This window comes from Panthera tigris, chromosome B4, assembly GCF_018350195.1.
Source record: "Panthera tigris isolate Pti1 chromosome B4, P.tigris_Pti1_mat1.1, whole genome shotgun sequence".
NCBI classification, from domain to species: domain Eukaryota; kingdom Metazoa; phylum Chordata; class Mammalia; order Carnivora; family Felidae; genus Panthera; species Panthera tigris.
Window position 1 is genome coordinate 123,580,841 of NC_056666.1, and position 12,701 is coordinate 123,593,541.

The 12,701-nt window shown below is 38.2% G+C and overlaps 1 protein-coding gene across 2 annotated transcripts in view; it reads right to left on the reverse strand.

Moving 5' to 3' along the window:
• Positions 1–3,043: 3,043 nt before the first annotated feature.
• The window catches only part of SLC41A2 (solute carrier family 41 member 2), a 116,175-nt gene continuing 106,517 nt past the window's right edge, over positions 3,044–12,701 (reverse strand). For both annotated transcript variants that reach the window (XM_007096464.3, XM_015543971.2), the window contains one exon: positions 3,044–3,453. In XM_007096464.3, coding sequence (XP_007096526.1) covers positions 3,268–3,453 — 186 coding nt within the window. In that variant the 3' untranslated portion in view covers positions 3,044–3,267. The remainder of the gene's footprint in view (positions 3,454–12,701) is intronic.

A 12,701-nucleotide genomic window follows, 5' to 3' on the forward strand; every position in this document is an offset into this window, starting at 1 on the left:
TTATTTGAGTTTACAACAATTCAAAGATGGCAGATGCCCATTATAAATGGGTATACTAGACCATACATACTTTATAAGGCAAGGAAGCCCAGTTACTGAAAGAGTTTGAAAATGTACTTCTTTTGGCTACGTCACTGATAGTCTATGATGCGAAACTCTTGATGTCTCCCAGAGGATACATTATCACAAGTTTCCATTTTATCAGGTTCTAAACTTTATTTTTTAAAGAAAAAAAAATAGTGAGCAAGAATAAAAATATGTCTTAAAAAAGATGATTTCTGTATAAATAAAGCGTGTGATAAATTAGTGAAAGGAAGAAGTTTGGAGAGTAGAAGCTTTTATGTTGTATAAAAATAAATACTGTCAATTTACATAATATAAGACTGAAAATAAATTATTTTGTGGGTAAATAAGTCAGCTTATTGGTTGCATACTCATGTAAAGGCTTATAGAAAACCAGTAAAAAGTTTTTTTAAAGGAATCTACATCCATCTTATAAATTAAGTGATCTAATTGGTAACTGATTTTTCCATGTCTTTATTATTATTTTTCCCCTTTGACATGCCTTTTTAGACATTTTGTTGCTGTAACCAAGATTGGATAGCTAAAGAGAAAGGAGACAGAACTCCAATCAGTCATGTTGGTTATTTATTAGCATCTATGGAAAATGGTTAAATCTGGGAAGGGGGTGGCAACTAAATGTTCAATGAAATAAGGCATTGTTCTTTATTCTGAAATCTTCATTTATTGGTGTTTTCCTTGGTCTTAGGAGCATGAATAATTTAGAGTTGGCTATCCTTAGCATTACGATCTAGTAAATGGAGGTTTCCCTGTCTGAAACCTGAAAGATGTAGCAACACTCTATCCTATTTTAGAAAATCCTGATGCTTCAGTCTATTTCCAGTCAGTTAATTAGTTAGGTACTCTTGGTACACCCAGGGGTCATAGAAAGAGTACTGGCTCAGGGGGCCAGAGACCCAGATTTTAGTCCTGATTCGGGCACCCTGCACCCAGGCAACTTTAGAAGTGTAACTTCTCTGCACTTCAGTTTCTTCTGCTGCAAAACACAGATAAAAGTATCCACCTGACCTATTTCACAGGTACTGTTGTGAGTACTATCTAACATAGTGTATTTGAATGCGCTTCAGAATATGTAATGCACTAAAGATGATGGTAAATGCTCTAAAAGTATGGTTTGCTGGGCACTTTTTCATGTTACAAATCAAAATAGAAATCTATCAGGAAATACAAATGCTTATGAATCATACAGTCCAGATGTAAATAAGTAATTTACAAAAGCTTTACAATAAAATCAAGGAAATTATTTATGGATTTTTCAAATAAAAAAATCTTTGCAGCTAAATATTCATTGACTTAATCATTCTTTCTTTTAAAAGAATGTTCACTGTTTGACATTATAACTCTCCAAAGGAGAAATTCTATAATTAGTTCAGTTCTCTGCCTTGGAAGATTCATTATAAGGCAGAAGAGTGGAATAATTAAAGTTTTAAAATAAGCAAAAATATATAACTCTACACCACAGTCCCCTTAAAGAGTTTAATAGGAATACTTACCCCAACGTTTATGAACAATGTACTATTTATATAATATTAACACTAACTCACAATTTAAACCACAATGATCAAAATTAATGTACATTTCCCCCCTTATCAGTTAAATTATTAGATATCTGATGGGCTGGAGAGATTCCACTGAATTTTTTTAATGAACTATATGTGATATAAAAACACTTACCTATTGAATAACTAAAGAGTTGGTAAAGTTTTGGAATATAGATCAGGTTTTAGAAAAATATATAGGAAACATAGCAGTGTATATGATAGAGTTCCCATGTAGAAATAAGCTTGTGCAAAGAGATGATATGTACAGGCATGACCAATAATTGAAGTAACCCACCAACTTCTCTTTTAAAATGGTAAGCCTAAAAGTTCCAATAGACTTCTTTGGAAGAGCAAGTGAATCACTTGCTCATTCTAAGTCTCATAATATCAAGGTTATATTAAATTGTAGGGGTTTTTTTTAATAAGAAAAAAACTATTCATTTTAATATAGGTAATAAATAGTAAATTCTGGGCAGTAGCAAAATTTTTGGACCAAATGACAAAAGCATATCGATAAAATGTGTTTAAGAACTACATAATGCTAGGGCACCTGAGTGGCTCAGTCGGTTAAGCATCTGACTTCGGCTCAGGTCATGATCTCATGGTTCGTGAGTTTGAGCCCCGCGTTGGACTCTGGGCTGACAGCTCGGAGCCTGGAGCCTGCTTCGGATTCTGTGTCTCCCTCTGTCTGCCCCTCCGCTGCCTGCACTCTGTCTCTCGCATTATCTCAAAAATAAATAAACATTAAAAAAAAAGAACTACATAATGCTAATATTCCAATAGTACTATGATCTTTGCTATCAACAATCCAAGATTCAGTACTCCATCAAACATTTCTCTGTCTGTCTTCTGTCTCTCCCCCACCCCTCCACACACACAGGATTTCTCACACCATCTCGTCCCTATAAATGCAGCTCGTTTTCTCTTGTTATTGACTATTAAGTTTTCTTAAAAAGATCAAAATTCTTTTAATAAATCAATGATCAAAAATGACCCATTGCTTTCTTTAAAGATCTGTCAAGGTCATTCTGTGTTTAAACAGTAGCCTGTGAAGACTTTACAGAGCTGAAATTAGCATTGGCACAGGGAAAAGTGAGTTTATCTTATGCTCAGCAGAACATATTTAGGTCAGGTTGGGAGCTAGTAATTGATCATTTATTCTCGGCTAGCAGAGAGGTGGGCATAGTTAAAACTATTAAAGGCTGGGTTGGGTCTCTTTCATTTTGTAGTAGGATTTGCAGTCCAACACATCTGTGAGACAAGAAAGGCTAAAGTAGAGCTCTGTTTCCTTGAACCTGGCATTGTAAGTTAAACAATAACACATATTTCTGCTACATCAGCGGTTTTTAACTTCTTCATTGTAAACATCCTATATTCTTTCCTATTTTGTTAATTTCAGAGCTTGAGCTTGTGTCTACATCTATGTCAAATTATCATTTATTCTATGAAAAGCAGCACAAATACTGTTGATTCTGGTTTTAACACAAATTCCTTAAAAAAATGTTAAGGCCATTTAATTGAATCAGGGCCAACTGAAGATTACCCTGGTAGAAGTCAAACTACTGATTTAAGATTTTTGAAAAAGAGTCATAAGTGGTTGTCTTGTGTTTTCCTCCGTGGAACTTGAGAACAGTTTGAGGACTTATTAGTCTCCAACGTCTCCATCTCGATCGCCAATAAGCCAAAGAAAATGAAAACTTAAGGCTAACAAAGCTGTTCCAAGCAGATCACCCAATGCCGTCAGATAGGGGATGGAGAAACTATCCGGGTCCTTTCCTTTCCTCCAGAAGTGATGGACCATCCAGTCAGCAATCCACAGCAAGGTAAACACCTAGAAAACACCAGAGATTACTTCTATTGCCTGGATATTCGTACCCAAGTAGACAAAACGCCCACTGGGCCATAATCCTACACCACTGCTTTCTGAAAGGAAGAGCATGCGTCAAGTCAAGAACCATGCTTGAAGAGAAGAAATCTTTAACTGACAAGAACACCTTTTCACAAGAAAAAATAGCATGTGTATCTGTTATTAATAACATTTTTCTTCCACTTTTCATATACCTTCTCATTTTCTTCAAGCTTCCCCAAATCCCAATAATCCTTATATTGAATAGTATTATACAGTTGCCAAATCACTGTAATGTTTCAACTTCTTTCTATATGGTAAACCTGAGAAAAACATATAAAGAAGGAAATAAAAACTAAAATAAGGAATAACATTTCTCCTATTGAAGGTATATCAAATGAAATAAAGATGGGGAACTGACCATGCACTCACTAATTATAAGGCCATGGGTGGCTTCTCAAGGGAAATTTCAGCCAATGGTAAGGACAGTAACTAGAAGGGAGGTGTAGTGAGGAATGACTCATCTACATGGATGTATTATAGATCTAGACATAGAGTCAAAATATATTAAAGGGTTATTCAAATGCGAAGGTGATATATGTAAGCGCTTTCTAGGATATCAGGAATATGAAGACGTTTGTAATGCTTTGAATTTTGGGACCAGATATTTTTCTCTTCGAATATTTAGAGTAGAAGGATTGTCTAATTTTCAAATTCCTTTAGTAAGAAGGGATTTGGGACTAGAGAGGTCAGTGTTCCCTGGTTGTGGACAACTCGTCAAGTAGAGTTTAGTGGCTACGAGCACTTCTCTGTCACCTACTAGCCAAATGAAGGCAAGTCGCTTAACCTCTCTATTTCTCGCAAGTGAACGTTAGAGATAATAAGGCACCTACCTTCACGAGAACGCTGTGAGGATTAAATAGACTGAATAGTTCGGTCCTTGGCACACAATAAGCTTTCATCAGATGTGTGCTACTAGTAGATTTTAATGGTGTCACTGCTAGGACCATTTGTGGCCATCTCATTCCTATTTCTATGTGCAGGAGGAGGCGCATCCTAGGCCCAGAGTCTACGCCAAGGGTCTGTTACCTTTCACTGACATGTAGATATGGAGGCTCACTTTGGGCGAGCTGCCTTGGGTTCTACACTTGTGTGTGCTGAGGTTTAGCTCTGACACCTTCAGAGGAGACTGGCTCGTCTACACAGAGAGACAGATGTGTACCCATTCCAAAGGAGTGAACTTTAAATATCTTTGGACATCTGTCAGAGAGGGAGGCTGTGTTTTAGCCCATTTTATTTTGTATGAAGTTATTTGTTCTTTAGTGTTTCCCTGGCAAAGACTGTTTTAGAATCACAGAAAGTTCCATCAGAACAATCTGTTTTGCGTGTGGAGGAAGCATGGAATATTAGAAATAATTCTGGACTTGAAAATGATAAGATGCGGATTTGATTTCCATTTATCAGCTGTATGACTGTGGGCAAGCTTCTTACCATGCTGAGTTTAAATTTTCTCATTTTTAAGAAAAAATTTTTAATGGTTATTCATTTTTTGAAAGAAAGAGACAGAGAGCAAGCGAGGGAGGGGCAGAGAGGGAGGAGACACGGAATCCGAAGCAGGCTCCAGGCTCTGAACTGTCGGGCACAGAGCCCGACATGAGACTTGAACCCACGAACCACGAGATCATGACCTGAGCTGAAGTTGGATGCTTAACCAACTGAGCCACCCAGGTGCCCCAAATTTTCCCATTTGAAGAAAACCCAAAAGGGCCTAATATCTGCCACACTGACTTTGAAGTAAGTAATAAGAGCCTTGGTCTGGGGGCATGAAGAGAAAGGTAAGAAAGCACGATCTCAGGGTACATCAATAAAAGCATAATGCACAGAGAGAGAAAGAGTCATCCACTGGACCCTGAATGGGCCAGGCCACATCTGGGCAGTGCATTCTGTTCCGGATGCCGTATTTCCATAGAAACTAGGTCACCCAAGTTTGCTAGATTCAGGGTCTAGCAAAGTGAGTAGCTCACAAAGCAGATACTTGGTATCCAACTGAATGCTGGGGAATCAGCGTGAGACAATGTCATACAACAGTCTGTCCCAGGCAGAGAGGGTGGCAGATGTGAATGTAAGAAGGTTATAGTATCAGGAGATGCTAGATTATAATACACAGCTTCAGAGGGTAGTTTTAGGCTAAAGGATAAAAGGTACCAAAAGACAGAACTTTTTTCAAGAAAACAATTGGGGTTGTCTATAAATAGAATAAGTTAGGTAGTAAGCTGTATAATACTGGACTATATGGAAGTTCAATAAAGGAATGTGCTGATGAATGAGTAATGTGTACAAGAGGAAACAACAGTTTTAAAGAGAAAAAGGTAGCTGATTTCCATGAGACTAGCAAGAAATGTAAATAAATAAATCTCTTTTATCATATATGCATCATATTATATATTCATGTAGGAGATATTTAATATATAGTTATATACATAAATTTATTCAATATATAACATCATACATATGTGATATATACACAATCTACTAATTCCTTGTTGCACATCTGCATTGAACAGATTAGATTTGTCTAGAACAGGAGTGGGCAAACTATAGTCCATGGACTAAATTCAACCTGCCAACTGTTTTTATAAATAAAATTTTATTGCAACACAACCCCACCCGTTTATTTACTTACTTTCTATTTAGTCTATTATTCAATCCTCACAAGATTCTCATGAAATAGGCACTATTATTACCCTTGATGTTCATTTGGAGCAATCAGGTCGGAGAGGTTAAATAACCTGTTTTACAGGTTACACTACAATGACAGAACTATGTAGTTGTGACAGAGACCATATGGTCCACAGAACCCAAGACATTTACTCTCTGGCCTTTTACAGAAAAATGTGTGCTGACCTCTACTCAGGAGACAAATACTTATTCATACAGAAAGAAATAAAATAGCATCCTTACCTCATACACTAAAATAAATTCTAGCTAAGACTCAAGTACAAAAAGCAATAACTGAGAAGTTCTGTAAGAGAATGTCTTGTGACCTTGATGTAGGCAATGATCTCATAAGTAAAATGCGTAAAAATGCATAAAATATTTTAGTTTATAAACAATTTTAAATTAAAGATTTATAAAAATAAATAAATTAATTAAAGATTTCTGTGGTTCAATAAATACCATAAATAAAGTTAAAAATCACTCTCCAGGCTTGGGGGAGAAAAAAATCTCTGCACTGTTTATAACTGACAAAGAATTAGTATTCAGAATATTTAAAGAGAATATACAGAGAACTCCTACAGTTCATAAGAAAAAGAAACAACCCAATAGAATAGAAAAGGAAATCTAAAGTGTTAATAAACATATGAAAAGATGCTCACCCTCACTAATAATACACGAATGCAAATTAAACCGCATTAAACTCCATTTCATACCCAACTGACTGGCAAAAATCAATTTTTAAGCAACAGTAATAGCAATTTTGTTTTGTGAAACAGCTGTAATGGGTACATGCAATGTTCAAAGAGGTTCATGTGAACGGATTGAATTCTCAAAATACCTCTATTATATGCTATGGACTATTACTATCCCTTTTTGACACAAGAGGATACTAAGGCATATGTGAAGGGTAGGAAGCCTGCCCGAGATCACACAGCTCACGGGCGGAGACAGGCTCAAACCCATATCATAGTCTAACGCTAAGGCCCAAATTATCACCCATCAGTGCAGCTCACTGTTTTTGGTCAAAAGAACTCTGCACTGCCAACAGGAGTATAAATTGGCGCACTGCTTTGGGGACCAACTCAGCAACATGTGTGCATTTCCTCAATTCGGTAATTCCACACGGAAACATGATTTTTCCCCTCCGTTTCTTCTGCAGCATAGGTAAAAGGGTAAAATTGTTCATGGCTGAAGGAGACTGCCCCGGGGGCTTCACTGAGCCCCAGTCCCATGTGGCTACCTCAAGGACTGAGAAGACCAATATCTTGGTGTGTTTGCAAGAGCGCCGCCGGGAAACTCCGACATGCATGCTCGTTGCACCGTTGTCATAAAAGTCCAAAGTTGGAAATAACCTAGAAAGTCTCCAGGCAGAGGGATGACTAAATGAACTCCAAGGTCACATGACTGAACACTGCAGAGAAGCTAAAATGAATGAAAAAGAGCTATGCGACTCGATAGGAGCATGTCTCAAAAGCCTAAGGATTGAATGAAAAGGCAGTAGGAGACTACGTAAAGATTCCAATGAGGCTTATAAATACGACAAAAAATACAATATGTTATTTATAGATTCATTCCGTAGCAAGAGTACAGAAACATGCTTGGTAGTGACACATACCAATTTTGCTAACTGCTCGGGAGGGAATCAAATGAGACCGGGTACAGAAGGCACCAGCCCTATACATGATGTATTTTTGATTATTTTGAAGTAGTTGTTTAAATAATTTGTTAAGAGTTGATAAAGCTGGTGCTAAATACAAGATCATCTTATTTCCTATTTCCTATAGTTCCTGTTCATTTGTATTTTATAATTAAAAAAAAAAAAAAAAGTGAGCTGCTGGGGCAGTGGTAACTCACTGACCGGGGCGATCCAAGCTACATCTTAGAATGCCTGCCCAGGGGGATACCTGAGAGAGGAAGTCAAGTGTGCCCTGAAGAGGCCACAAAAGGTTTGGACTTGTTAGTACCAAATGGCTCTGAGGCTAACACCAAAGGGGTCTTTAAGTGTCTGTGTGTGGAGTGAGAAACTGGCTGGTTCTTTGATCATTCTTGCAACTGTCCTCTCCAGCTGGGAAATAAGGGGACGTTTTGTGGAGAAACTGAATGGGAAAGTCTCAGGACGCAAAAACGCGAGGAAGTATCAGGCACTGGTTGAGAATGAGGATTAACTGGTAGTTAACAATGGGATCCCTTTAGCCCTTGGTTTTGTTCCAAGAACAGTGGCAGGTGGGAGTATACCCCCCAGAGAGGACATTAGACGTTCACATTTGGAGGGCTCCCAGTTAAGCGCCCCCACCCCTCCATCCTCTGCTGGTAGAGCGCCCAGTCAGCAGCCTTCTCCACTGCCAAGCTACCTAAGTTTGCCGTGCCGCAGTCTCCTCCCCGTAAGATAGAGGAAATGATGCCTATCTCAGCGAGACAATGATGTGAAGATGAAATTGGGCAGAATACTTAGAACAGCGCCCGATACATAGAAAGAGCATAACAAACACTGACTATGATTTAAAAAAACAACAGGTCATACATGAAGGAACAAGAACCTGACTTTTCCAATAGCAATACTGGGAGACGAGGAAGCAAACGCCTTCGACATTCTGAGAGAAAGGCATTTCCAAACTAGAATCCTATACCCGGTCAATTTATCTACTAAGTGTGGAGGCTAAACGGAAGCATTTTAAGACATGCATGTGCTCAGGAAGTTTTCTCCCATGTTCTCTTTCTTGGGAACTTTCTTGAAAATCTGTTGATGCAAAATGAGGGGAGAACCAAGAAAGAGAAAGAACGGGGATCAGGAAATAGAAGAGTGAACCGAAAAGAGCAAGGAGGGAAGAAAGCTCTGGGATGGGAGCCATGCAGTGGGCTGGGGAGCCAGAGTCCAGACACAGAAGGAGGATGGAGTGTCTGGAAAGGAGGTCTCTGTGATCAAGGCAAATGGCAAATTATCTGACATAATAGAGTTTGGGGGCAAAAAACTAAGTCTAGGTATGCAACAACTGTGATGGAGCACTTAGGAAAAAATTAAGGATAGGTCTATAGGAAACTATGCCAGTGAAAAAATAGGGCAATTATCTCCGGAAAAAAATCAAAGAGAGGTTAAGAGGAAGAAAATATAAAAGGAAAAGAAAGAAAATATTATACTGCATGACTCGGCTCTGTGATAAATGATATTTACGGTCATAGAATATAAACAATACTATTCGTTAAATAAATTTGAGCCTTCCTATATTAGGAGGATGAAAGTTGGGGAAATAAGGCATTGAGCAAGATGGCTATATCCTCATCTACCATAACTAAAAGTCCATAGATAATTTCTTAAATTAAGAAAGCAAAATTAGCAATCCAACATAGAAATAACAGAAGTAGTACCTAAAGTTGCTCTGGAGGACTAGTAGGAACTAGTTTTATACACACACACACACACACACACACACAAACTTAAAAGAACTTTTTAAAGCATAATTGTATATAGAACATATCCTTTTCCAATATGTGACCCATGAATGAATTATGAAATCAATTTAATGTAATGAAATAGAATAAAATAGAATACAACGGGTTAGAGTAGAAAGTATTAGCATGCTACTAAGGACATTTCATAAAACTTTTGTTTCAGCTACAAAATTACATATATTTAAATATAAATAAAATATAGAAATATATATGCATTAGTTTCAGTATAAACATATTTCTTACTGAGTGTTGTGGTCAAAAACATTTGAAAGCTACTGATCTAACATGTACTTTTCACATGTTAGGTTCCAGGGATCTCACATGTGAATCTCTGGAAGGGGAAAACCATGCCATCTTTCTATTTGACCTCTTGGTTTCTAGCAAAACACTTTTACATGATAAGCCTGAAACAAATGGGTGTTGCTGAAGGGGCTCTACCACTGAATGACCGTGTTACTGTCAACGAGTGAATAAAACCCTCAAATGTTAGTTTCCTCATCTTTTCAATGAGATATCCATTAACTATCTCATTGGTACATTGCAGAAATTAACTAATATGTGTTAAGGGTTAAGCAAATGTCTGTACACAGTAAGTACTGATGGGGAGAAAAGAGAGGGTTTCAATACCACTAGAATTCTATAAACACTAGAGTGCAGAGTCTGAAGTTTCAGAGCTCAGTGCCTGGTGGTGCTCTGGTGAGAAAACAGGGCAAGAAATCCCCAAGAGCAGGCAGCAGGTCTGAAGGGTCTGTGTGCCACACGGGGAGAAAGTGGTTCCCCTGCTTGAAGAGCATTTGGTAGAGGCCATTCGGCCTCCCTGCTGGCAAAAGTCTCAGCGGACCCCAGAGAGCAGCCACATTTGCTGGTATCGGGACGAAGATGCTAGAGTGTGGCCAAACCTGGCACTGACTGTGTGTTGCGATTTGCCATAATCTCTGAACCTCTGTCACTGAGTGACCACACAAACGTTTTCTAGGGCAAGCTGGCACTGGGCCGTTGCTCAGCAAGACCCTCCCCGAGAGAGTTGGTGTGGGTCTCAGCCACAGGGGTTTTGAAACACAACCTCATTTGAGATAAAACTCTACAGAGAGGTGCTGCCTGGCAGGTAGACAGCTTGGGCACAGACAGGATAGAGGTGGGTAGCAGACAGAGAGGGCTGAGACAAAGGAGGGGTGGGGTTATTTTTAATCTTATTTTTTACTTTTTTAAATTTACATCCAAATTATTTAGCATATAGTGCAACAATGATTTCAGGCGTAGATTCCTTAAGCCCCTTACCCATTTAGCCCATCCCTCCTCCCACAACCCCTCCAGTAACCTTCAGTTTCTTTTCCATATTTATGAGTCTCTTTTGTTTTGTCCCCCTCCCTGTTTTTATATTATTTTTGTTTCCCTTCCCTTACGTTCATCTGTTTTGTACCTTAAAGTCCTCATACGAGTGAAGTCATATAATTTTTGTCTTTCTCTGACTGACTAATTTCACTTAGCATAATACCCTCCAGTTCCATCCATGTAGTTGCAAATGGCAAGATTTCCTTCTTTTTGATTGCCAAGTAATACTCCAGTGTATATGTATACCACATCTTCTTTATTCATTCATCCATCGATGGACATTTGGGACTCTTTCCATACTTTGGCTATTGTTGATAGTGCTGCCATAAACATTGGGGTGCATGTGTCCCTTCGAAACAGCACACCTGTATCCCTTGGATAAATGCCTAGTAGTGTAATTGCTGGGTTGTAGGGTAGTTCTATTTTTAGTTTTTTGAGGCACCAAGGAGGGGTGTTTGATTATGGGTTGGTGAGTGCTCAAAGTTCCTGCACCAGAGACTAGGGAGCTGGGTGAAACCATTTCCACCTCCCCTGCACACTCGCATGCACATGGATCCACCCCAGGAAGCTAAGCAGCCCCATCTAGTGGAGAATGGAGCCATTACACCAAACCCCACCCAACTGTGCCCTCCAAGGACATCCCCCAGAAGACCAGCACAAGTCACTCCACCTGCTTAGTGTACGGACTATAGAGTGCTTCATAGTTTCAGTTCTAGGAGAAACTGGATGTAAATTCATTTGGGTTTCATTCTGTTTGGGGAGTCATTTGTTTTCTTTGCTTGTTTTTGCTTACATTGCTTTCTTTTTTCTTTCTTTTCTTTCTCTTTCTTGGATACAGAAAGAGAAAAAAATTATTTTATGTTTTTAAATTTTTAAATCTATTATTACATATTTTTTTAATTTTTAATTTTTTTCTTACCTTTTTTCCCTTTTTTTTTTTTCCCTATATTCTACCGTTTCTTTCAACAAGGAGACAAAAACACACCTGGGATCTAGCTTTGTTTATTTGATTTTTTGTTTTGTTTTTAATTTTTCAATTTTAATTTATTTTATTAACATTTTTCTTCCCCCAAAATGACGGAATTCACCCCAAAAGAAAAAACAGGAAGAAATGACAGCCAGGGACTTAATCAACACAGATAATAAGTAAGATGTCTGAACTAGAATTTAGAACCACAGTATAAGAATACTAGCTGGGGTTGAAAAAAAGCACAGAAGACACCAGAGAATCGCTTTCTGTGGAGATAAAAGAAATAAAATCTAGTTAGGCTGAAATTAAAAATGCTATAAATGAGATGCAATCTCGAATGGATGCCACGATGGCACAGATGGATGAAACAGAGCAGTAAATCAGCAATATAGAAGATAAAATTATGGAGAATAATGAAGTGGAACAAAGAGGGAAACAAAAGCAAAAGATCATGATACAAAACTTAGAGAACTCAGTGACTCATTAAATAGGAATAACACCCAAATCATAGGAATTCCAGAAGATAGAAAGGGGGGAACAAATTATACCAGAAAACATTCCCAATCTGGGGAAGGACACAGGCATTAAATCCAATAAGCACAAAGAACTCCCAATAGATTCAACAAAAACCAACCATTACCAAGGCATATCACAGTCAAATTCACAAAATACACAGGCAAGAAAAGAATTATGAAGCAGCAAGGGGGAAAAAAGTCCTTAACCTTTAAGGGAAGACAGATCAGCTTTGCAGCAGACCTATCCACAG